At 35.5% G+C, this 26126-nt stretch overlaps 2 protein-coding genes across 3 annotated transcripts; both read left to right on the forward strand.

Annotated features, from left to right (window-relative positions):
- Positions 1-1406: 1406 nt before the first annotated feature.
- On the forward strand, positions 1407-16254 carry LOC140767049 (uncharacterized). The gene is made up of 12 exons (XM_073106802.1): positions 1407-2283; positions 3186-3315; positions 3404-3506; positions 4570-4693; positions 5518-5583; positions 5803-5841; positions 9153-9233; positions 9372-9419; positions 13465-13515; positions 13606-13674; positions 15269-15508; positions 15693-16254. Exons 1-12 carry the CDS (start codon positions 2125-2127, stop codon positions 15945-15947), a joined length of 1365 nt encoding a protein of 454 aa, XP_072962903.1. The 5' UTR covers positions 1407-2124; the 3' UTR covers positions 15948-16254.
- A 1183-nt stretch (positions 16255-17437) lies between these two features.
- LOC140767207 (uncharacterized) lies at positions 17438-21534 on the forward strand. Of its 2 annotated transcripts, none has more exons than XM_073107042.1 (3): positions 17438-17978; positions 20912-21094; positions 21200-21534. In XM_073107042.1, exons 2-3 carry the CDS (start codon positions 21019-21021, stop codon positions 21310-21312), a joined length of 189 nt encoding a protein of 62 aa, XP_072963143.1. In that variant the 5' UTR covers positions 17438-17978; positions 20912-21018; the 3' UTR covers positions 21313-21534. The 2 variants fall into 2 exon arrangements, with proteins under 2 accessions (XP_072963143.1, XP_072963142.1); XM_073107041.1 differs by having other exon boundaries at positions 17682-17978; positions 20993-21094; positions 21200-21512.
- The last annotated feature ends 4592 nt before the right edge of the window (positions 21535-26126 follow it).

Below are 26126 nucleotides of genomic sequence, written 5' to 3' on the forward strand. Positions count from 1 at the left end.
GTTGTAAAACTCTTTCGTCGTTCTCTGCTTAAAAGCTCTGCAAATCTCTCTCCCTCTCTCTAATCCTTGCACACGATCTCTTTTCTTTTGCACACCTTCTATTTCTCATGCATATTTTCTTGTTCTTTTTTTTTATCATTCTGAGTGGAGATAGATTTCCCATTCATATTTTATTTCACAAGTAGAGCACTAAACAAGAGTTTCTTATTTCTCCTTTTTCTATTCTTTTCCAATATTAAAGCTGGACAATGGAGTGATTAGGGTGGGTATACTTGAGAATGCACTAGACAATATTACTGTATATGCAAGATTTTCCATAAGGGTTAAAATAGTAAGAAAAACACATAAAAATAAGGAAAAAATACTATATTTTTTATAGTTTGGTTAAATTTTAAAGTGTATCGCTGAACTTTTATTTACATTATTACTCGGCTCCAAGACTCTTATGCCTTGTTTAGTTTGAAACTAAGTCCCGAACTCGATTAGTTAGTTTTATTTCTTAGTTTTAACAAAACAACTTTTATTTACATTACTCAGCTCCAAGACTCTTACGTCTTGTTTAGTTTGAAACTAAGTTCCAAACTCGATTAGTTAATCTTATTTCTTAGTCTTAATTTATTTAATAATAAATTTAATTAGATATGAACGATAAAAAAATATTTAACTATCGAACCAGTTTAGGAGAGATTTCTAAACATAAAGCAAACATGGCCTTAAAAATTGAGATATTACTCTAATCCTAATATAACTGAAAGATTTGAATATAAAATTCTCAATATAAAATAAAATAATATATATCTAATTATTGTTCTCTGAGTACAATTTCGAATCGGATCAAGTCGGTTCATAACATAAAAATAAAAAAATATATATATATTTTATAGTTTGGTCAAATTTTAAAGTGTATCTGTGAACTTTTATTTACATCACTTAGTTCCAAAACTATTAGGCTTTCTTCGGTCAAACCAAAGCCCGAACTCGACTAGTTAGTCTTAATTTATTAAAAAATAAATTTAATTAGATATAAAAAATAAAAAAAATTAATTACTCAATCAGGGATTTCTAAACCGAAAGCAAAGACTTATTAAGGATTGAGATATTAACCCTAATCCTAATATAACCGAATGATTTGAATATAAAATTCTCAATATAAAAAATAAAGTAATATATATATCTAATTATCGTACTTAATAATCATCATCATCATGATGAATCTCCAATTTTTTTTTCTCAAAATAAAAAAATAAAAAAATAAAAATAAAAATAAAAGTTTGTATTTTTTTCTGAAAGAAGAAAAGAAAAGGAATTAAGTTTTGCATAAAAAGATGATGTATTTTTGTCTACATACGAAGCATATACTCCGTGCGTATACTCGACCGTATGCGTTTCCGAGCCATCGAGCGAAGAAGACTCCTTCGACACCCCCCCACCTCTCTCTCCTTCGTTCCACTTCCCTCCTTTTTTTTTCCTCCCTTTCAAACCCTAGAAAGAGCTCCACCCCTCCGAACCCTAACCAATTCCAGCTATTCCTCACTTCTTTCCTCGCGATATCTCTAATTCTCTTCCTTCTTCGTTCTCCCTTCTCGGTTCCCCCAACGCAACGCCCTTTTCTGCCCGTTCGATCCCGTGCCCTAAATCCGCCTGACTTGGCTGCGACTGCAGTCGACTGCAGTGCCACAACCGACCTCGAATTGCCCCCGGAGGTCCCTTTTCCTACCTTAACGATCATTACCTGGCCTGAGGAGTGGGGATTTGTCGGAAAGGTGGCAACTTGGTGGCTCCTTTCTTCGCTCGCTTGGAACTAGGGCATCCCCTGGGCAAGAGAGGAGTCGCGTTCTTACGTTTTCTAGGGCAGCTTCGGCAAGTGGTTTGGTGTTTTGGGTCTCGAGCTTCTAGGGTTTTCCTTTTCTTAGACCTGGTTTTTGAATTGGGTGGTATTCCATTTTGAGTTGGTTCGTACAGTTGCTCTATTGGAACATGAGGTGAATTGTGAGCCCTAGTGCTCGCGAAGTGATTTGGAGCTTCTGAGTGATCGAAAGTGCGATTATTAGTTGGTTTTGAGTGCAATGGTGGTGGTATGAGCGGGGGAGTGAAGTTGGTGTTTGTAAGGGAGATGAAGTGGATATGAGTAGGTTGTCATTTAGGCCTCGTCCCCTTGACATCCACAAGAAGCTACCAATCGTCAAATCCATCAAAGAGTTTGAGGATGATGAGGCACCGAGCACTGGAGCTTCCACCCGCAACTCCCAGCTGCAGCGCCTCGCTGTGGAAGCTGACATTGAGGTGATACACGTACCAACTTCAGCATTTCAGTGTAATTTGGCTAGCTGTAGTAGTGTAGTTGACTAACATCATTGTTGAATCATGTGCTCTGCCACTGCCTCTTGCTGAATTTTATTTCTTCATGAAGGTCGTTGGGAAGCTATACTCGTGCTATACGAATCATTTGCAGAAATAAATTTACTTAAGTGGGATTTCTGGACAGGTCGGCAATTTGGCATTGGCTTTTGCCACATGTTTGCCTAACTGTTCATGTGCTTCTGCTAGTTTATGGTTTGCTCTCTAGGAATCAGGTTTAAAGAACCATTATTCATGAATGCAAGAGCAGTTTGTTATGGTGCTTGGCCCTTTTATCATCTTCTATAGGCTCTTCATAGTGCTGAGAGGATTGAGTATATTTTTTCTTTTATTCATGAATGCAGAAGTAGTTTTCCTCTTCTATCATTTTTAATCAGTCTTTCATAGTGCTGATAAGAAAGGAATAAGTAATCAAGATGTGCATAGAAATTTAAGATATGAGCTTACCTTTTCATTTGCAACTCATCCTGCTTTGTTTGTTAACAATTTTAGTATTACTTTTTCCATCCACTCAATGGCTAATTAGTGCAAAGAGCTAGTTCACATGTCCACTTAATTGAAGCATACGAGCCATAAGAAGTTGCTTTGTCTAGTTGTTTCCGCTGTGTAGCTTTTATGCTATTTTTGAAATTTGTATAACATTCTTTGGGCAGTTTGATAGTAAGAATTTGGAATCGTGCAGAATATCTTAAATTTGGGATGCTTATTGCTTGCCTTGTTCTCATGAATGGTGAATTCTTTTGTTGGATTATGAAATTTGATTTATACCTTTATCTCAAACAAATGCTCTTTGAAGTCATTGCCATGTTACTTTTGCAATCTTACAGGTGCATCCAGCTCCTCCAAAGAAAAATTCTCAAGAGATACCTACTCCTCAGTTCAGTGTTGTGGATACTTATGAAAGAGATTATTCTCGCACCTTTGCACAACCTACATCATATTTACGAGGAAGAGGAGGTTTGTCGCAACTGTCTCTGGGAGATTAGTTATCTTTAATAATACAAATCTAATGATACTTTGTCTAACTATTGATTACCTTTTGCAGCCAGGGCTGAGATTGGTGAATTTGTTGAGTATGATGTGGACAATGAGGACGAGGATTGGCTTGAAGAGTTCAACCATGAGAGAAAGATTCTTCCAACTGAAAAGTAACCTGATTTCTGAATGTATATTTGTAAAAATGTGTTTCAGCATAAGCCGCATGTTTTGCTTTCTATATGTACTTCTAGTTGCCAAGTTGGAAACTTTATTTTTATACTAAAAAAAAAATCCTATTTGCTTCTACACTCCTCAAGTTCTGGTATTTTGTGTACTGTATACCCCTCAGAACCTTTCATATTTGCATAGATACTTCTCAAAACTCTTTTTGAACAGATGCCCCTCAAAACTAATTGTTAGTTAAACTATGAGCCTTTTGGAAATAAAAACACAAAATACCCATTTTCCATATATGTATACATCTCTGTTAAAGGCATTTATGTCTTCTGTAATTAAATATTATGTATTTTAACTTTTAGTTGTCAACAAAATTAACATGAAGGGCATTTATGCTAAAAGAAAGGTTATGAAGTGTATACATGACAAATTAGGGAATTCTTTGGGTATACATTGCAAAACCCATTATTTTCAATGCAGTGGAAGCTATTCATTGTAAGAAGTACAAGTTCTGGTAGGTTCCATCGTCATGATGAAGACTTGAAGTCTGAAGTAAAATCAATATGGTTTATGGGCTTGCTGCTTTTCCTTTTTTCTAATTTTACTATAGATTGTACTTTACACTGTTGACGATAGTTATTTTTCATGCTAGCCTTGACATATGATTTTTTGTTCTTCTTGGGGCTTTTAGAAGGGTAGTTTATATTGGCTTTATCTCTTTCTTAAACAGTCCATTTAATAATCAGGTTAGTCATATTGTATGATGAAGTCTTTAGTAATGGTCTTTAGTAGGCAAATAATAAGGATGTGTCAATAGATTATGGATTGAAAAGAGGTTTTATAAACAATATAAACTAGATTCGAGCGCTTTTATTCTTACTCATCTCTATTTTCTATTTTCTGTTTTCTTCTTTCCTCTTTCTAATCTCGCTTTATCTCATTATTCTTAGTAACTACTGCTTACTTCACAAACTGAAGTCCTCCATACCTTTTGCATATTTGTACCTTTCCCTTTTGTCATTAAGTATTATAGAAATTTTCATTTCTTCAATTCAGATTTGAGATCCTTCTGTTCAAGTTGGAAGTTTTGGATCATAAAACTCGAGAAAGAGCTGGAGTCATAACACCCACTTTCGGATCACCTGTTCCTGTCCTTTTGCAGATTGATGCTGCTATGGAGGTGAATAGTTACCTCTTTGATAATTTATTATTGTTATGTAGCACACAATTTATTCTGGCAATGGCTGGATTTTATTTTATATTATGTATAGCACTAAATAAGTCTCCTAATTCTTGATGTTAGTTTCAATGGAAATAAAACAACACAGGGGTGCAGATCCTATTTATTTAGGTTTGTTGATGATGTCAAAATATGTTTGTACTTCTAAGTAAGGACATCTTGTTTCAAACATTACAATCATCTTTCTAAATATTACTTCAAGAGCTCTTTTTCATCCTTCATTTTATTCACAATAATGATTGATGCACAAATTATCGCACTAAATGGATATTGAAAATTTGAAATCATTACAAAGACTTTACAAGTAGGCATAGTTTTTCTAAGATTGCTATGATGATACATTTGATTTGACTTTTGCATGATTTGCAAATCATTTGATAAAATCTGACTGTCTATTCTAATGTTGCTAAAACTCTAGAGTAAGACAAATTAGCATGTTAATGCAGAAACAGGCCTTTGCAATTTTAATGCATTTTGTTTTTCGATTGACAATAATGGGATCTAGTATTCACTGCATATATAAAATTGTGTGCATAGCAAAATGTGCATTGGTTATAGAAAATATATGCACTTAGTTTTCAAAAGTCCAATCTTGTCAATTACAAAATATCTGCAATTAAATTGTAAAAGACCCACACAGAAACACATTTGGTAGTGAATCTTAAACTGTAAGGCTTGATTTACTGTATAAATTGATCACATTGGAAAATATGCTTAATTTTGTTTAATCATTTTGTTGAATCTTACAGTTATTATATTTGCAGGCTTTACAATCCTTGTCTGTACGGTTTGCAGTTTTTCAGTCTGTATATAATTATTGGAAAGCAAAGGTACACTTTATATTACTATTATTGTAGGCTAACTTGTATCTCTTCATTTTGAATATCATGCAAACCTTGTTCAAAACTTATACCTTTGGTTTGTTTGGTTTTGTTATGCAACAAAATTTACTTTCATTTGTTGTGAATTTGTGGTAATCCTGCTTTTAGTTTTGGTACTGGATATATGTGATGCTTTATTTATCTTTTTATATTTTTCTATCTTATCAGCGAGAGCGATGGCAGAAGCCTATTCTACGGCGGTTGCAGGTTTGGTTCTTCACCTTGATTGTAGAATAATATTTATAGTTTGTCTTTTCTCCTTAGATAGATTGTATATTGGTTGGTTTGGCGTTGTTTGAGTATGTTGATTATGTATTATGTGAAATTCAGTTTTTTTGTCTTTCCTATTAGTACACTATTTACAATTGCTCTATAGAATCAACTCTTGGTAAGGACCAATGCTCTTCAAGGTTCAAAGTTTCGATTTCGTTTACAGGGAAACGAAATGTTTCATAGCTTCTGTTGGTTATGAAGTTTCAGATTTTTTTTTTTTAGTTTTGTTTCTTTTAAACAATAAAAGATAAAAATGTTGAAAATTCTTGTGGAGTTAAGGTTTTGAAAACCGGAACGGTTGTGCAGAAAAACGATACATATCGGTCATACTCGTATCAGTCGTTCGTATCGAATCAAACTATTTACTAAGTATGTAAACTTTTAAATATTATCTAAAAATATAGTTTTTTTTTTTAATTTTAGAAAAAATAAAGACAAAATAAGAAAATTATAATTATTTCATATATGAAGCTGAAAACCAAAAAAAGTATTCGTCCAAAGATTATCTTTTTGTGCCATTTTAATTTTCAACAGAAAGCTGTAAACCAAACCTAAACAGAGATCAGATTCAAAATATAATTCATAATGAAGGGCAATGTAATCCTAAATTTTTAATCTCCCCCTCTAATTACTCTCTAACTCTATACTTATCTCTATAGTCTCTAATCTACTGCTGCAGAACTGAGATGACACTTTATCATCATAGAGAAAAAGAGGGGTTGTTGAAACTTAGAGAGTGGGTGAGAGAGAAAGAGAAAAGAACTTAAAAAAGAAGACAAAAAAAAGGAAGAAAATCAGCTGCTGCTGCAAAGAGTAAGTTAGAGTGGGAAAGAGAGATAAAGAGAAGAATTAAAAAAAACTTCTATGGCGCAAGCTGAGAAAGGCTTTGGTGTTAGAGAGTGGGGGAGAGAAGGAGAGAGAGAGAGAGAGAGAAAGAGAGAAGACACATAAAAAAAACTAGATGTTGCAGAGAGACTAAGTTGGAGAGTGGGAGAGGGAGAAAATGAAAAAAAAACTAGATGTTGCAGAGAGACTAAGTTGGAGAGTGGGAGAGGGAGAAAATGAAAAAAAACTAGATGTTGCAGAGAGACTAAGTTAGAAAGAGCGGAGAAAAAATTGCGGTAGGCACAAGTTGAGAAAGACGATTCAGTTCGAGAAAGGGAGAATAAAAGCAAGAATTCTTTTATGCTTCTACAGTGAAGAAGAGAAGAGAGAGAGAGAGAGAGAGAGAAACAAAGGAAATAAAATAAAATAAACTATACCCAAGGTTGCCAGAGTTTTTGTTGGATTTGTGTCGACGGAGTTTGAAGGATGTTGACCGGAGTCGGATCTACATCTGAGAAGCACTGGTGCTTTGGTTGAGAGAGAAAAAATTGGAAATCGGAGGAAGAAGACAATGGGGACATCAAAAAATTGATGTCTATGGGTCGTATCACAGCGGATTCGACTGTTTGGGCCCAAATCGGTCAATCCTAATCAGGTATCGTCCAATACCCACCTGAAACTAGTCAATTGACTAGTTGTAGGCCCAAATTGGGATCTGCCGGTCCGATTTAGGATCGACCAATTTTGGGGACCTTGTTAAGAGCCATTCTTAAATCTTAATCTGTTGGAAAAGTTAGTAAATTACATGAAAATTTTTAACAAGAATGGAGACAGACCATTGCATGACGTATAACAGGTAATAACATTTTAATATTATACTACGAAGTCAATATCAACTGTCAAGTGCAATAAGTCCATGTCAAGACATAATTTGTATTTGCATTATGCAAGTAGGCAACTGTGGCAGTAATAAAGCAAAAAAGAAAAAGAAAAAGAAAGGATTGTTGTTGAGGAATAGGGGGTGCTCCCAAATTTCCCACTTCCTCGCTTCTCTACACCTTGCTCGAGGGAGAAAAAACCCAAAAGGAGGAGCTGAGTGCATGGATCATGGAGATTGCCAGAGAAGAAAATAGAGAGAGAAAGAGAGCTTGCCACCACCGGAGATGAATATTGGAGAGAAGAAAATAGAAAGAGAGAGGACCACTGGTGGGCTTTAATGTGTCGGCTAGGTCACAGGACAGAAAAAAAAGTGAAGGGTCACGAGCTTACTCTGTCTTTACCAGAAATTTTAACTTAGGTAATTGGGTCAGATCTGGGTTAAAGGGTTCACAGCAAACAAGATCCATTTCAGATGAAACTAGCACGTTTTGGCCGATAGTTACGCCCAATTTTGTTATTTCTTCCCATTTCGGTTGGCTTTTTGGATCACTTCCAGCCAATCCTCGATCTATTTTGGCCAAGAGTTTAAACCGTGGTGCTTTTGACTAAAGGTTCGTTCAAGACTTCCAAGTAAACTATCAGCACATGCTCTACCACGTTTCATCAAGCAAATACATACTGTACAATCTAAAGCTGTTACTGTTTTTACCTGCTTCGGTATTGTAGGAAGAACTTTCCTTTACATGACTTTGGACAGATTCACCTGTACTTCTGAAACCTTCCAGCTAATTATCTGATTTTCCTTTTGCTGGCTCACCTGAAATTCTTTTGCAATATATATGGTTTTCCTGTCCTGTCAGAGTCTATTCCTAGAAAAGCTCTTTCTAGATGGCTTACTCTGCATTAAAAGCTTATCCTACTATTAGGGCCTCTCAGGATGCTAGAACAGACTGTTCCATTGATAATTCTCGAAATAATTTTCTGAGGCCTTTTTGAGAGGGGAACATAAGAAGGAACGTGGAAGTTCACACTCAGTAGATTTTAATCTTGATTACTGGTTTTAGGGCTAGGACAATTCAAGCAAGTCCTTCAGTGCTTAAAGTTTTGTTAAGTTTTGTAAAGGTTTGCTCATTGGATAAGAGGTACAAACATATAAAAATTCTTTCCCCCAAAATTTCATATTCATTCAGATGAATAAGGTGTAATGACACTTGGCACTCAGCAGAGTGTATGTTGGACAACACATGCTATGCTAAATCAAGGCATGTCAGTTGACCTATGTATCATGCGTCAGCTTGTTTTCTATTGTACCTTGCCAGCCCAATATGGAAGTCACCATAGGCTTGTTGTGAGCCAATGCAGTACATTCCGGTTGGCTTGCCCTGTGCTACTTAACATAGAAACCCTTATAGTTAATTGGATTCCTTCTCATTCTATCTATTTACTAGTTACTACTCAATGTTCAGCTTGTTATCAATTTCATAGTTCCTTTTGGTTTCATGCTATTCAAAATACTTACTGTTAATTTGATGTTTCTGTAGCCTCCACCACCAGTCAATGATACAAATCCGTACAATGTGTTTAGACCGAGGGAAAAGGCTCCCCGTCTGCACACAAGAAGGGTAAGGGTTATAGCTAATTGCAAATGGTTATCTAGGAAGTATTTGAAGATAATGGACAATCATTTCTTTACAGTCTACACAATATTGTGTGCAACACAGTATTGTTTGTTTTAATTCTAACTCGTTTTGTCTTTTCAGATGCAAAGGAGAGAAAATAATGTCCATTCGTTTGAAAAACTTCGCCTGGTAAAGTCATTGGTCCCTATAGCACTATCCTTACTACTTTAGCTGCTTATGTTAGTGCATAAATGGAGTAGAGTTTGCTTCTCATGTCAATGCGGTTGCTTGCTTCTCTTCTGAATGAAGTGAATATATTTTTTAAGAGAACTATTTGTTATAGTATTTACCTTTTTCTGCCATTATCATGTGCCCCAGATCTAAGAAACCAAGACATCACATGCATTTAATGATTACTGCTCATCTAGAAATTTTACTGGCTGTGTAACTTTTTTGACAATATATTGGGTTTCCCAATTTCTAAAGTTAATGTGTTTGTTTTTTATCCTACTTACGTTTGATGTACATCATACATTTATAGGGTAGCCAGCATTGTAATCTGTAAAATTCTTTCTATTTGGTATAGGACTCCATTTAAGATGGAATTTTTATGTAGTTGTCAGTAGCAACCCTTCAAGTTAGTATGTTAAAAGCAAACCTGTTCAAAATACAGAGTTGATGAGAAATTTTTAAAGTAACTGTCAAGATACCAATTTTCCTGAAGCATATTCCTTATTATGAAGTTAGATGCTGATTCAGATGCTTTTCTATAAGAAGGCAAGAAATTAGGTGAAATAAGGGAAATACATTTTATTGAATCAGTTCTATTTGAACTTGAAAAGAGGTTTTTATTTTTTAATCATTACTAGTTAATTCTCACACGTTAAATATCACAACGGCACATAAAAGAAATGGACCACTTTTCCTTTCATATATTATGCGATTGTTATTTATTTTATGTGTACATTGGAAGTGTAATCATAGTCAAATCCTCTTATGACCTGAATTTAATCAGAGTCTGATAAATAGTATTTGAAGAACGATGAAAGGAGAATTAGCATTGCTGGGAAATGGGAATATTTATGCCATCTCATAAAATCTTTGGACAAGTGAAAAGGATTATGAGTGATGCCTTTTGCAATTAATAATACCATATAATTTTTATAATGTCATGGAATGATCTCTATAATTCCAAAATTCTTCCTCAATCAATCTCCAAAATTTCAATGTCTAGTTAATATCACCTCATGAGATCTTTGGATTAACTATAGTTTGCTATGTCTATAGGTAGGATTCTTAAGGTAGATCAAAATAGAAAATGGAAGAAAAGTTTAGAGGGTCTAGATTGTTCTTCAAGCTATTTTCTTCCCTTAATCTTAAGCTGATTTAATGATTTAATCCCATAGAGTTGAGTTAGAGAGCTCGTTATAGAATGTTTGGTTGACTGTAATAAGTAGTGGTTTGTGTCATTGTGCAGGTCAGCACCAGATTGTGCCTCAAACTGCATCATAGGATGGATTGTAATATTGTATCACAGATCGTTATATTCCTTTTGGTTTCTTTTCATGTGAATATCCTTAGAGTCTATGATAGTACAGGAATTCTTTATAACCTGAATGATATATGACTTGGAAACCATTATTTGTTAACACCATATACAGGCTTCTTTTTGATGCCTTGATTACTAACAAAACCCGCCTACAATTGTGTAGATGCTGCATAGGGATCTGTATTACATTTATTACAATGTTTTGCTTCGGGCAATTCCATCATTGCCTTGCACAGTCTAAAGAAATAGAAAATCATTAGGATACACTGATACACCCATGAGTGGGAGGATGATCCAGCTACCACATCAAAATAGACAAGGAAGATGATTAAGCTACCATATATTCTTAGGGTTCATTATGCTCTTTCTTGATCATGAACTAGCAATGCACGGTTGGTTAGGACATTTTGATCTAACTTAGATCTGAATGAATTATCAGAATTTGAGAGTAAATTGTGCCTTGGGTTGCAAAACTATCCGCTTGAAGATGAATTAGTGTTCTTACAAATTGGTCAATTCTCCACTCAAGTGAACTAATTGACCTTGATAATCTAGTGGCTTTCTCTGTTTACGTGGATGAAGTACTTTGCCATAGCTAACTGTGAGGACTGAGAACCTAGAATATTTTTGTTCCCCTGAAAATATCTAAGTGTCATACTGCAAAATCTTACTTGCTTTTGTCAACATTAAGGGTGGATTGGACCCTTATTTAACTAGGTGAGTTACACTTACAGTCTAGGAATTAGGACCAGCTAAGCCAGCCCAACCCTCAAACTAAAGAACTAGGAAGACCCAGGCCTATCTAAGTTACTCCATTCTGCTATAGCAAAGTTTTTGAATATATAATCTCAGTAAAAAAACAGTAGAAAATATTCTGACAAATTTGTATAAAACACAGTGAGAGTAGGCACGACTGGCATATATAGTGTATAAGTACTTACCCAGATATAGTTTCTTAGCCCTGTGTAGCTACTAGCAACTCTGCCTCTTCTTCTATACTAGCTGAAAATTAAAAAAGTCCTGTATAGACCAGGTCTGTCGTGTGTTCGTCAAGGTCAGTAATTGTCACCTGTAGTCGACATGGCTGCTCTAGGGTAAACTGGGAACACCGCAAGAGTGATCATAAATGATCAGCAGCTGCAGCTGGTGTCTGATCTTGGTAATTTGATACTATCTGGTGCATGACATGCCAAGCATACTTAGTTAAACTGCAAATCTTGTTTATTGTCTTTTAAGATTAGAGCTGCAAGAAGGTTGGATCAGGTTTCTTTAACTAGACATTGGTCTAACCTGAACTGTCTTCAAGTACGCGATTAGATCCATGCCGAGAACTTACCAGTTAACGATAGTGCAATATGGACTAAGTAAAACAAAATCTTGAAGGTATTCAGTGGAGGAAATGAAAAAAAAAATTTGAGGAAGTGTGAGTTTGATAGCTTGAAGCATTTTCAGTCTTTCAGTGGATAAGATGGCTGGCTCTAGCTTATTAATCATTCCTTCAATAAAAGTTTTGGCTCTTGGGAGTCTCTTTGTAGGATACTTGGCTGCATCTCCTTTTTCTTTGTTCTAATGAAGGCAAGTGGGTTCAGCAATTGACCACTGACTGAGGGTAAATGGCAGTGATCCGCTGGCAAGCTTGTTCTGATCTTGGATGCAGTATATTGGAATCTTGAAGCACCACCGGTAGCGCTACCACGTGTGCACCTGTGGTGCGGTAAGGCACCACCCTGGAGACCAGCAGCTAACTCCGGCATTTCAGCTTAGTTATCGTCATCAAGCCACAATTTGATGTCTAGTTTCCCGAGTGATAGACGGTTCCCATCCCCCAGATCAATGAAGAACAGAGAAGCCAGTTTCTTCTTCCAAAGAACTGGAAGCGAAACGCTATTAGCTGTGTTTGTTTGTAAATGAGGCAAAATATTAAGTGAGAGCCTATTTGATTCTTGTTTTTGTGCATTATGGGACCTTGTTCTTAATATACGTGAAAGATTAAAACTCTCCATAGGAATATTCGCAAGCACTGGTTTATGGCTTTATTTGTGATCAGCATGAACTTCTGGTTCTTGGTCATAAACATCAATATGTAATTTTGTGCTGGTCGTCAGGGTTGTCAAGTGATGTATTATTTACTTGGCTTATTGGATCTGTTGAGACAAAATAACAGGAACTATGCCAAGGAGCCGCTGATTATAATTTTACTACCTACTAGTAGATGCATAGAGGTCAAAATTGAAGATTGTTTTTCAATCCACGATACAAATAATTCCATCTAAATGCATTATATCAACAAAAGCCATAAATTCTTTACATCTGTGTACAGTAATAATAGATCAATAATTCAATATTGATCTCTATGCTATGATGCAAAAGTTAAGGTATCACATCCTAGGTTGTCACACCTCTGGGAGGCCAGTCTTTCATTTCTTTCCTTATCATCTTTTGGTAGAAATTTTATGATTAGAGAAAAGAAATATGCAATGTTTGATGTTTCTCACTGTCATGAGTGAACTTCTGCAGTGTGAAATGGAGCACTTATTTTCTTATCTAGTTTTTAAATATGATCTTGATCTTGAGACATTCATGAGAAGTACATCTCAGTAGTATTCTGATATTCTGTTTCTGGTTAAAAGATAATGAATTCTACTTTATGATGAGTTGCTTATTGTCTGTCAAATTCTTCATCAGGTAAGGCGCAACTTTGACCAGGCAAAGATACTACTGGAGGCTTTGATTAAGGTTTTCTTTTGAACAAAGACTAGTTAATCCTCACAAGTTAGTTTACTTTGGAATGATTATTCAGAAGTGAAAATAATTGTACTCTTGCAGAGAGAAGAGAAGAAGCGAGAGGTAATGGAGTGCGAGGTCAACCTTCAACGAATTCAGATAAAATATACTGTAAGCTCCACAACTGCACTCTTTTTTGTTCTAAAACTAGTAAACTTTAACCTACAGTGAAATTCAATTAATTGTTAAATGCTATTTGTTATGGTGTCTCTATTTTCTGTCTATCCTGCAGGACCTGCACTGTTCCCATATAAAGATGTAGACTTCATCAAATACTAAAAACTGTTAGCTTCGAGATAGCTTTGCATCTTATATGTTAACTTAGTTTGACGAATACACTTACTGTGTTATGGTACAGTAAGAAGGTAGTTAAGGAGATTCTGATATTTTTCACTCGATCCTCCAGCCCTTGTTCCTTGTGGTCTGTCTAATGGCTAGATCAAATAATGGAGCTTTTGGGGTGTTTGAATTCACTTTACCAGATTTAAAGGGATATTAGCTTACTTTGTCATGCTGTCATGAAAAAGGACTCAGTACATTAAATTCAAGAACAACTGATAACATTTAAATATATCCAGACTTGACTCACAAAAGACCTGCTGCTAATTAGGTCTGCAGCCCTAAAATGTGTTGGATTTGACTCTCTGAGTAATCTGAGAAAAAAAAGGTACTTGATTTTGGTTCATAAAGGACTTGACATTGCAGCATGTTGGATGTCGTTGCAGGTCATTAGAAACATATGGGCAAATTTCGAACTAGATTTCAATCTTTTGTCATCTTCATGATACCTTTTCTTAATCCACTTTGGGAATAGGTAGTGTCAAAGGACACAGATAACCAGATTGAGACTATTATTGATTGACAAGATGGGTTGTAGTTTCTACTTTCCAAGAGACCCTTCAGTCAAGATTATCACTTCAACTGTATTTTCATGCCTCCGTGCTGCAATTTAGGTAGAATTATTGCGGCAAGAGTTGTTTGCATTATGTTATGCCTATAGATGTCCATAAACATTCATAACAGAACAAGGCTGAGCCCAAGTTTCTAGAAAGAAAACAGACAATTATGTAAGGCTATGGTAGGATAATCATCTTCAATTATCACTACTTTCTGATTGTGTTTAATGTTCTCAGAAGTGTAGTTTGTCCTTACATGCACAGATGATTGTCTTCACAAGCTTTTCTATTAGTCAATTTGCTAATTACATGCTGAGCACTGGAGTTTCCATCGATAGTGATTTAAACTTTATAGTTATTTTAACTTTCCTTTAAGTGTTCTATTTTTGGTGAGGAAACTTCTGTTGGTATATAAGGCCAACAGTCTTAACTGCTAATCATATATACCTAATGGTATATCTCCTCTATGAGAAAAGTAATTTTGAAAATATCATTAACAATGATATTTCTTAATAAGTTGGCTATTTTTTTGAAGCTAGTTAGTCACAAACTTGCAACATATTCTCCTTTTCATGAGGGTCTAATTCAAAGTTGGGACTCCGTCAATGGATGTGACAGATAGGTAGGTTTTAAGCAAAAGAGATCCTTATATTGTGACTGAAGAATACTAGGTCTATGACTAATTACTGTGGTTTTCTTATTTTGAAACATTACATTGTAAAGGAGCTGGTTGTCAAATTCTTTGCTAGTATACTTGCTACCTTTACATTGTTTTCATTTGTGTGATACTAACTATAAAGTATTTACAGCATGAGGCGCAGCTTGTTGAAGATGGCATCACATTTTCAGGCTTCCAACCAGCTTCCAAGTTTGGGTCAAGTGAAGATGATTACATGGACTCAGATGATGCAACAAATGATCGGACGTACGCTCGTCCTGCTACCATCCATCCACGATTCTCAGATAGCAAGCTTACAGTCGTTCCTACTGTATGCATAAAGCGAGAGTTGAAAAGAAGACCTCCTCCAAATGGATGGCTGCACCAGAAGGTAAGCTTCCTTCATCCTTAACTTTCCATTTCTTCTATTTCTGGAACTCAAGGAGAAACTTTGATTCTTAGAAGTTGTCTGTCATATTGTTGACATGATGTCATACTATGGGAGCAAGTGGATTATATTTTTAGTGTATTGTTCCACTTATTGTATTACTCTGTAATGTTGATAACAAGTGTAGGACCCAGGAGAGCCAGTCTTGTTATTCACAAGACCACTGGATCAAGGGAGGTTGGCTGCTGCTGGCATCAAACAGCCGCCAGATCCACCTGTTGAAGATGGTTCAGTTACACCACCATATCACTTTCATGGAAGGATTGGGCGAGGAGGGCGCATCATCTTTGATCGTTATAACCCACTTCTCCAAGCTCCCATCACCCATAGGAGCTCCCCATATATCTCGCATAATCTCAGACCGCCCCCACCAAATGGTTAAACCAGTGCCTCATGCTGTATTTTGATGAATCAGTTTCAGAGATCGATCCTCTGAGGAGAATATTTGGCTGAAGAACTGATCAACTCTTCGACAGCTCAATTTGCCAGAAAGAAGTCTCAGCATCATGATGTTGCGAAGCTTTGATTGAGGCATCTGGGGGAGGCTGCTTTACAAATTAAGCAAGTGGAACGGGAATGATCTTTGTTGGGCATTTCCTTCGCATTTCATTGTCTCATCATATTGCTTTCCCCATCATTGTACAATTATTTACATTGCAGGTGAAAAGCCAGAGCATTATTTTCCCCAATTTTGTCCTGCTTTTGGCTATGTAAGGTTTAATGTCATGCTCTTATTCTTGATTCATCTTTGAGAGAAAAAGAAAAAAAACTCACTTTATCATTGTTTGTACGGTTTTAGACCGTATCACCGAAGTTGCCTGAATGCTGGATATCCCACCAAACAAGGGCAAAGTTGCATCTGTACTTAGAGATTTCATGGTAAGTGAGATTGACCTGTTGTAAATTAGTGATGAGATATTTGGAGTTGTTGGCCGACCATATTGCAAAGCATATAGAAGGAACAAAGATGAAGTTAAGTGCTCAATTTGGAAATCAGCATTGGAGGTAAGATTGAAATGCCAATTGGCTTCCTTACAAGTAGATGCTATGTCTTGTCTTTTTCTTTTACTTTTTCTTTTCCTTTTGATAAAAATGTGAATCCCTATTAGAAATTTATAGATTTATAGTGATGTTACAAGTTACAAAGTGCACTGTTATGTAATGTGTTGATTTAATTATCTCCCCGTTCTACCAGACGGTTGTATCTAATTGTTTATAGGATTTTGGCGAGTTAATTCTAAATAGATGTCTCGGTGGAGTTTTCAGCATTGCCTTCTGTAGTGCTTGCATGAGCCAAGAGATTGTGATACTCGGGACATGATATAGAGTTTGATTTCTTGGACTACTTGGTTACTAATAAGTAAATTGGGATGCTAAACAATGACTTAGATGGATCGATCCGGATTCCAAAGTCGAAATGGGTGTAAAGTTTTAGGATAATTTTGTTAAAATTATCCTTGAGTTAACTTTTAACTTAACAACACCCCATAAAATAGAGAATATTATTACTTAAATACAGTACAATGCGATTTATAGAAACTTATTAAGTCTGCAGTATAATAAAATAGTGTTTAGTAGTACTGTTTTAATATATATTTAAGGGTATTTTTATCATTTGATTTAAAACATCACCAACTTTCAGTATAATTTTATTATTTTTTAAATATTTAATATTAATTTATATCACATTAAATATAATTATTACTTATTATACTAATATAAAATTAAATATTAAAATAGCTTATACTAGTATTAGTTCTCTTTTTTGAGTATTAAAAATTAGGATAGTTATGTTTATTTTACCGAGAAAATATAAAATAAAATATCTAAGATATCTCTTATTTGATTTTTTAGACTTCATTTCTCTTGTATTTTATCTAAATATTAAGAAGCTTACTCAATGGTATTAGATGATCTTATACGGTGTTTCAAGGTATTAAAGTAAATTACAGGAGCTAATTGAAAACGAACAAAAGTGTGAATAACTATAACCAACAAAACGTGGGGTTTGAAGGAAAACGGGTCGGATTAACTATCTTTTTAACCGCAAAAGGAAATAACTAACTCTACAACCCAACTATCTAACCGGACCCGACCCGACCCGCTAACAGTGTAGCCCTAACAGCTTACCATTAGCCGCCTCCATTTCGGTCCCTCTTCAACCGTTACTCCGTTTCCTCCCCCTCGCTGCCGCCCCTGCCACCACCTATTCGCCGGCTTCTCTGGCCTCGTCGCCAACTTTCTCCAGTGCCGCAGCCGCGGGGTCGTCGGTGTTGGGGAGGAGTGTGAAACCATCGATAGGGGAGAGGAACGCGAGCCTGTGCCCCTTTAGGGATTTCGAGGTCCCCTTCTTGCTCCGACGCCGTCAAAGACGCCTTGTGTTTTGGAAGGAGATTCTTCAATCATTCAGCAGGTATGTGGGGATTCATCTGTTTCATGAAATGCCTTAGTTAGCATGATTACATTTTGTTTTATTTGATCGTATCTTTGTTTTCCTTCAAAGCCTATGCTGCCGCATTGCTTTTGAGAATTCATTTCCAATTTGATCCGAGATGTCAGCGCTTTGAATTGGGCAAATGTTCTGGATTGAGATGATTTTAGCTTAATTCTTTCTTTATGTTGTTTGCAATAGGCAGAAATTTAGGTGGTTGTATGCAGACAAAACAATTTTTTGTTCATATCTCCTTTCTCTCCTAGGATTAAGGGTTTAGATGCTAGCTTTGATGACTAATTTTGAGAAAATCTGCAGTTAAATGTTCTTTATATACCCAAAAGATCCTATTTTCTTGACCTCTGGCTTTACTCCAATAATCCAATTTTGAGAAAATTTCTCAGCTTCATGGTTTGTTGCTGTAAATTAGTGTCGAGTACATGTTTTTGACTTAAATGATGCTAATTTTCTTCCTTCAAGAGGAACATCTCTTGTTGTTTTGTTAGGAGGGTTTTCATTCATCTCAGCTTTTTAATTTGCAGCCCTTTATGGATGTCTTTTGGTAACCACTATGAAGGATTTAATAGACATATATTCAACATTGTGTATAACCGGAGAGCACAATCTGTTCTTTTGATATTTCAATTTCTGCTGGTTAAGATGAAAAGCAGATTCCAAATTCTTGTGAATCTGGATACCATCTTTTATAGGTAATCGTTTATCCACTTCCAATATTGAAAATTGCAATTTGTTCCCGTCATTTTTATACATAAAGTGCACACATACTCTTGTAAATTCCATTCTTTTAAAAAACTTCCACCTTAACGGACAGGCTCCCGCTTAGATAGAATATAACTAGGCTCCGCTTAAATCCCACTTTGGTGACCGGTCGCCTTAGCATTTTGTATCATAGTTTAGTACGTAGATTGACTCAGAAATTCAATATTATTGTGCATGTTGATGAATTGGTGGATTCTAGTAGCTTACGGTAGTTCTTAACAAGAATGCATTAGTATATTGTTTAGATTGTATGTATTAGTTTTAACTTCTTCTCTATCTATTATTTATTTTAATTTTAGCTTCTAATTATCTTGAATTTTGGGCTCCCGCCTAGCATCTAGGCGCTACATGATCCCTTGTTTGCCTATCCATTGCCTATAATCTCTTAAAATCTTAGTAAATACTAAGGATGTCTAGTTTACATAGAATGAAGTCTGAAATGTGAAAGGAAGAGGGAAGATATGTCCTGTAAACTCATGATTTGATTTGTTCTCACCTTTTGCATGTTGTTACTATAGAATATGAGATGATTTGAACTTGGATTAGTTCTAGTCTTGCTAATTGTAGGCGATGTAAGAGAATATTATGACTCTTTTGTTCTGGTCATTATCTAGTTTAGTCTAAATATGGTTTAAGATATGTTTTGGCATTCATATATGTTTTGGCATTCATATCCATTTAAGGTCTGCATTCGTATTTGTTTAATATCCAATCCGTATTTGATATGTGTTTGTATTCGTTTAAAATTTGATTCATATCTGATTTATATTTATATCCATTTAGTTAGGAGATGTTTTTAAATTTTGTTATTTGTCTAATATCCATATCTGAATCAGTTTCTTGAAGCAAATGTATGAATTCAAATATGGGTTTAGCACTATACGATTCGTACCCTATTTGTTTTTCACCCCTAGCCATTGTCCATCAAACCTAGTTTACTTGGTGTAGCAAAAAGATGTAAATAACCACATTTATAAAAAAAATATTTTAAAGAGGAGTTCGGATATAGTAAGCTCTGATTTGTGCCTGATCAAATGTACCTTAAAAATAGAGAAAGCGTGGAGAGAAATAGTATTTGTTTTCTTAGTATATATATATTTGAGTAAACAATAAAATTGTTGTAAATGTTTTAGCATTTTTTTTTATCATTGACTGCATCTAGTTGGGATTATCTTTATTTTTTTGTTTAAGTTTGAAAGGAAAATATATATGGGGTATTTGTATGTCACATCTAATTGGGATGCCTTTTTTATTTGAAAATTTAGGGTGTAAAATGCAGTAAACATATATTGCAAGGGATGAAATTAAAAAAGTTGAAATAACTATGCTTAGACCTCTTAAAATATCATTCGTTTTCACAGATAAATTATTATTCATTTTCACATATATCTCCTTAATCCTTATTTATTTTTCGTGGCACATTAATCTTTTTAACTATGTAAAACCTTCGACATGTTATCCGTTTATTTTTTTTAGTTAAAAGTAAAATCACATCACTATCATAAGGTCAATTATAGAGTAAGATAGATGGTTGAGAAATTCAAAATGTTACAACTCACAACAAAATAAAATAGGAGGATCTACGTGAAAATGAGCAATAATTTTAGGGCATTTTGGCGGAATTATCACCCCTCCCCCCCTGGTATTGTTTAAAGCCTTTTCTCTCCTACGATCCCACAAGAACTCCAACTCTAGTGATTTGGCAGCGGTGGCTACTCTCGCCCATTCTCAATTACAGTGTTGGTTTCCATAAATTTATCTATCATTGCGGGCACTTCTCTTTCTTTTTGGTGCTACTGTTGATTAAACTAAAGATTTGATTTCCTCATTCTTTAATTCCTTTTTTATGATTTTTTCGAATACCAAATTGGAATTTTGATTGAAAATCAATTCCTTTCCTCTGATGATATGGGTTCTTTCTGTCTTGTAAAAAAGTTTGGACTTTTCTTTCTTTCCTCCCTTTTACAATATATTTTAAGGTTTATATCTGGCTAGTTTGTTAAACAAGGTTGGTCGTTTGGTTCATTGTTGTTCTGTTGGGTTTGTTTGACCTTGATATAGTTGTTTGGTTCATAGTTCGGCATTTTGATTAGAAATTTGTACTAGTGTTGTTCTTCACTCATGAATTTCTACAGGTAAAGAGTACCAAATAGGGATTTTAGTCGACATTCGACAATTGATATTGGGTGTTCTTGTGGATCTTGATTTGTGTGCAGCAAGCAATATCGATTTGTAGTCTGCAATGATGGGAAGAGGTGTTGTTGGGGATAAGTGGTCGCAGAGGATTCTCTGGATGTGTGCAATTGGGACTGCTATAAGTATGTACTTTGTTGTGGATGTCCATATTTTCCAGTCTTAAGAAGAAGACATCTTTCATCCATTTCATCTTTCTTTAATTGTAATCCTGAATTTTGATTTGAAAGGCTTATACTTCGTGGCTGTCGAGAGGCATGCACAGAATAGGCACCGGATGATGGCTGAAGGTTTGAAGAGTATGGATGGGGTGTCGAGTCAAACCGACGGCCAGGATGTTTGATGTAGATAGGAGGCTTCTGGAACTTTACTTTAGAGGTTGTAAGCTAAAAGAAAGAGTTTGAATTTCTTCCTTATCAATCCTAATTGTTAAATTAAATTATTACATGCATTTGTTACGTTTAATATGTAACAGATATTCTTATTGAATGGGAGAAAGATGAACAGGAAACTCAATCACTGCACATTCTGATTGTTATATGTAGAAGAATATTTAGATGAAGACAAGCAACTAGCTTGAGGATTCTTGTAGAAATATACTTGATTTAGGGAAGAGTGCTTACTATATTGATTTTGAAGGAACCATGTTACATATGTGTTAGCAACTTAGAATCTTGGGACCTTAGGATACTTATATGTCAAAAACTAACCTTTTGGGGAAGTGGAGTGTGTTTATTCGAAGGATTTCATGGAGTATGTTTCCCATGTCGGTGACCGTTGGGATCGAGAGGAAAAGAAAAGAAATAAAAAAAAGGGGAAATAAGATGAATTGACCTGAAGCTTGGAACGGTGGAGAATGTTTTTGAAGAATCTGTTTGTGTTAACATATGAATTAAATTTTTTTTCAGGTAGTGTAGGTTTTTGGCCTGATTTATAAGTTGCTTTTGTAATTAAGACTTATACACCCATTTTTATCATCCCCTTCAGACGAACAAATGTTTTCAGGATAGTGTAGATTTTTAGCCAGATTTAGTGGTTGTTTTCTATTTATTGCAAGATGTTTTTGACCATTTTCATCATCCTTCTGACCTCCTCTTTTGCAATAACCGCAGAATTTTTTTTGACCATTTTTGTCCTGAATCCTTCTGATCCATTTTAGAAGTTCTCTTTAAAGAGCTTCTGATTAACTTGAGCCAAATCGTTGTTGTTGTTGTTGTTGTTGTTGTTGTTTTGTGATGTATCAACCTCCTGTTCCATTTTCCTTCTTTTTTATAGGATAGAATCAGTGGCTTCTTTTCCTTGCTTTCAATTTCAAAGCAATTGCGGAGATTATGCCATTATAGTTTCATACGAAATTCCTCTTTGGTGTATCAGTTTCAACCACATTCCTTGAAACTAGAAATTCAATTGGTTTTGGGGGTAAATAGTGTTGCTTCTGTAGAGTTTTGGCTGGTTCAGAGTGAGACATGACAGGCTCTACGGGATAGGAGTGTACGCTCGGGCTCGGCAAGAAATTAATTTTGAGCCCCATTCAAGCTGATCTCAAACTTGAATTAAGCCTATTATTCTAGTCTAGTCGGATTGAGCCCGAATCGAGTCCAAGCTTAAAACCACGAGGAGGTGGAGAAGGAAAAGGAGGAGGCGGAGGCAGTGGCTCGAGGACGAGGAGGACTACTCAGCGGCTTGGAGATATAGACTTGAGTTGAAGGAAAAGGAGGAGGTGGAGGCAACAGCTCGAGGACGACGAGGACTAGCCGGCGGCTTGGATATGTAGACTTTGAGTCCTGGTACGAAGTTCATTGGACATGCTTTCTGCTATGAAAAATGTGCAAGTTTTTGAGATAATTTCACTTAGATAATAATGAGATTAAGCTTAGGTTTAAATGTGCACGATGATTTAATTCTTACTAGCGGTGGCAATCGAGTCGGGTTAAGCGGGTTCGGGTCGGGTCAGATTCGGGTCTGGTCAACTTTATCCTAACACGAACACGACCCGATTAATAAACAGGTTGCATTTATTAGACACGAACACGATCCGATTATTAAATGGATAACACAACACAACCCGTCTAACCCGTTTAATAAACGAATCGTATTAACACGATACAGTAACACGACCCGTCTAACTCGTTTAATAAACGGGTCGTGTTAACACGACACGATAACACAACCCGTCTAACCGGATTACCCTATATTAAATTTAAATTTTATTCTATAAAAATAATGCATTTAATAAACAAATTAACCTACTTTCATCATCAAACTCATTCAAACATAAAAATTATAGTTCTATTAATTTTAGCTAGATCCTGAGCACAAAGAAAAGCAGCCGCCGCTTCGAGATGAGTGCCGACGATAGCCACCGAGAGGAGTTGCTAGATTTGAAGTCGACGAGAACAGAGCTCCCAACTATGCGATTAACACGACCTCATTCTTAAACTCATCGCTGCCTTGAGCTGAAGTTTAGAGTCTTGTCACAACTATGTATTCTCCCTCTCTTAGTTGACCCTGTAATCAAAGAAATTAATGACCTTGTAAACTATTTGCAATTTGTCGTACTTATTCAAATTTTGTCACCCCTAATTCTTACTACATTAAAAATTTAATGGCTTTTTAATAAATTAAGCTTGTTATGACCATGGGTAACATATTGCTTGCAAATTCTGCACTAGTGAATGGTGAAATGCCTGGTTAGGGGCTCTCTAAGATGAATATGTTGAATCTAAAGTTGTATAATTCGTGCTTATGAGAATGTGAAAAATGATTTATGCCGAGTCCTGTAGTGCGTGCTGTACCTGTATATCAATATAGCGGCTTATTTATCTCCCTTATATTGCATGAAAAAGCTTCCTAATTATCTTATTGGCTGTTTTAGGCTCCTCAGTTTTTAAATCATAAATTTAGAATTTTTCACTCATTAAGCTGTTATTGAAAGCATACATTTATTTATGTACCTTTACAAAATTAATATTATACATCTTGTACGTACTTTGCTATAATTTAGATAGGTAATGCATGCTGTTTTTTATTAGATTCGGAAACATGACTTAGTAAAATTAAAAGCGGACTTTTTATATAGTCTTTGAGTATAGTTTCTAGATGCAATACATTGTTCTAGTTATAGATGGAAAGATCTGAGCTCTTTTTTTCCTCCCTCGTAAATGGCAAAACTGATGGACGTAAAATAGTTCATGCATAGGAACTGAGTATGAGATGAATTCCAAGTAAGAAGTAGATCAGCCAATAAACAAAATATCATTTTTAGATGTTTTTAGTATACTGAGATTCTCTAGATAAACTAAAAGATTTGCTGCATACTTTCAAAGATGTGTATTTTGTCTCTGTGAATTTAAGAGGATCCTGTACTGCTTTTCAGACGTATGGTTCAAATAGAGTAGAGTAGAAGTGATTATCAGGCCGGCAAGCCGCGGGTTCGAGCTGAGCTTTTCGGGCCATCTAGATTGAGCCCTTTGTTAGAAGCTCAACCTGTGAGTTGCTCGGTCAGAGTCGAATTTAGGCCAAGCTTGAAAAGTCTTGTTTGTTACTGTCCACTAGCCTATGAGATAATTAACTTGGTTGGAAAATTATTTAAGCAATACAACTAAAGGGCTAAGTGTAATGGATTGGGTTTATCAAACCTTTTTTTTGCTAGTTTTCATAAGAAATATATATATATACTCTTGAAAATAATAAGCTTCGTCAAAGTGTCACACTCATTAAGTGATGAATTAGAAATTACCTATTGACCTTCAATACATGTAAAATGTACTATTATGTTACTTTTGTTTCAAGAAGACAAGCAATAATAATTATCGGCTGTCTCACATATATTTATATAATAATAAAAAATTTAGAATTATGTTCTTCGAATTACATTTAATAATTACAAAATATTTTAAATTAATTGTGAATTACAATAGTAGTAAGTGTGAACCATAAAAGTAATAATTATGAACTATAAGAGTAGTAATTACTAACTATAAGAATAATAGCTGCAAGTTATAAGAATAATAACTACGAACTGAAGAGCAAGCTAAAGACGTAATTCTACCCCAAAAATATTAAGTTCTTAGCGTGGAAAAAGACTTGTAGAGGTTGAAGCATAGCAAAACTCTTACCAACTACATCAAGAAGTTCACCTGTTTAATGTTATCCATTTCAAAATATGTTGGAAGACAATCACTTGTTCTTCTTCTTTGATGGATTGCAGCTATGGGCATCGAAGGAATTAGTGGTCAGAGGTATTAATAATCTCAACGCTGCTATCTCCAATGCAAAAAAAATTGCCTAAGTATAAGTAGAGAAATGACCACGCTGCCAAGCTAAAATTGTTGATGTTTGGCAATGGCAGTGAAGAAGTCCACAAGGAAGGTGCCAAGGAACCCTCCAAGGAACGTGACTGAGGGCCGACACCTCAACCCTAAAATGCGAAGATTTTCTGCTATGTTTGCGAGAAAAATCATTTGGCACGTAATTGTCAAATCGAAAAAGAACTACATGCTATCTAAGTCACGAAGGAAGAGGACAATGGAGAAGAGATGATTGTTGGAGCCATTCGATGCATCATTTTCATCCAAGGACAAACTTGGGATGGCAAGCCGCTTGAGTATAAGGGATTTATGTACATTAATTTGATGGTGAATAATGAAATCACTCGAGCGATGATCGACACCGATACAACCCACAACTTCATGCTGCTTGCGGAGGTCAAATAGTTTGGTCTCAAGCTAAAAAAAGAGGATAGCCACATGGAGATAGTAAACTCCAGTGCTTTGTCAGGGTTAGGTGTGGCCAAAGGTGTTAAAATCAGACTTGGGACATAGAGTGGGCAAATTGACATATTAGTGACAAATGTTAATGACTTCCATCTCATCATTGGTTTAAAGCTTCTTATTATTGACAAAATTATGCCAATACTACATCTTGGAGTAATAAGGATCTTAGATAAACAATGCTATGTGTGATATGAACCAATGAATGATATTAATGGCAAGAAGCAATTAGAGTGTAGTAAAAAAAACTGTGAGCGCGCGATCGAAGTAGTTGTATATTAGGTAGGAGAGAATATAACACCCCATCAAAATTTTGGTCAAATTCGAAGTGGCAAAGATGTTCAAAGGCTGAAGTGACATCATAGCAAAGCTAGACACGATGGAC

The sequence above is a fragment of the Typha angustifolia genome, chromosome 9 (genome assembly GCF_048772165.1).
Source record: "Typha angustifolia cultivar Huaian chromosome 9, ASM4877216v1, whole genome shotgun sequence".
Taxonomy (NCBI): Eukaryota; Viridiplantae; Streptophyta; class Magnoliopsida; order Poales; family Typhaceae; genus Typha; species Typha angustifolia.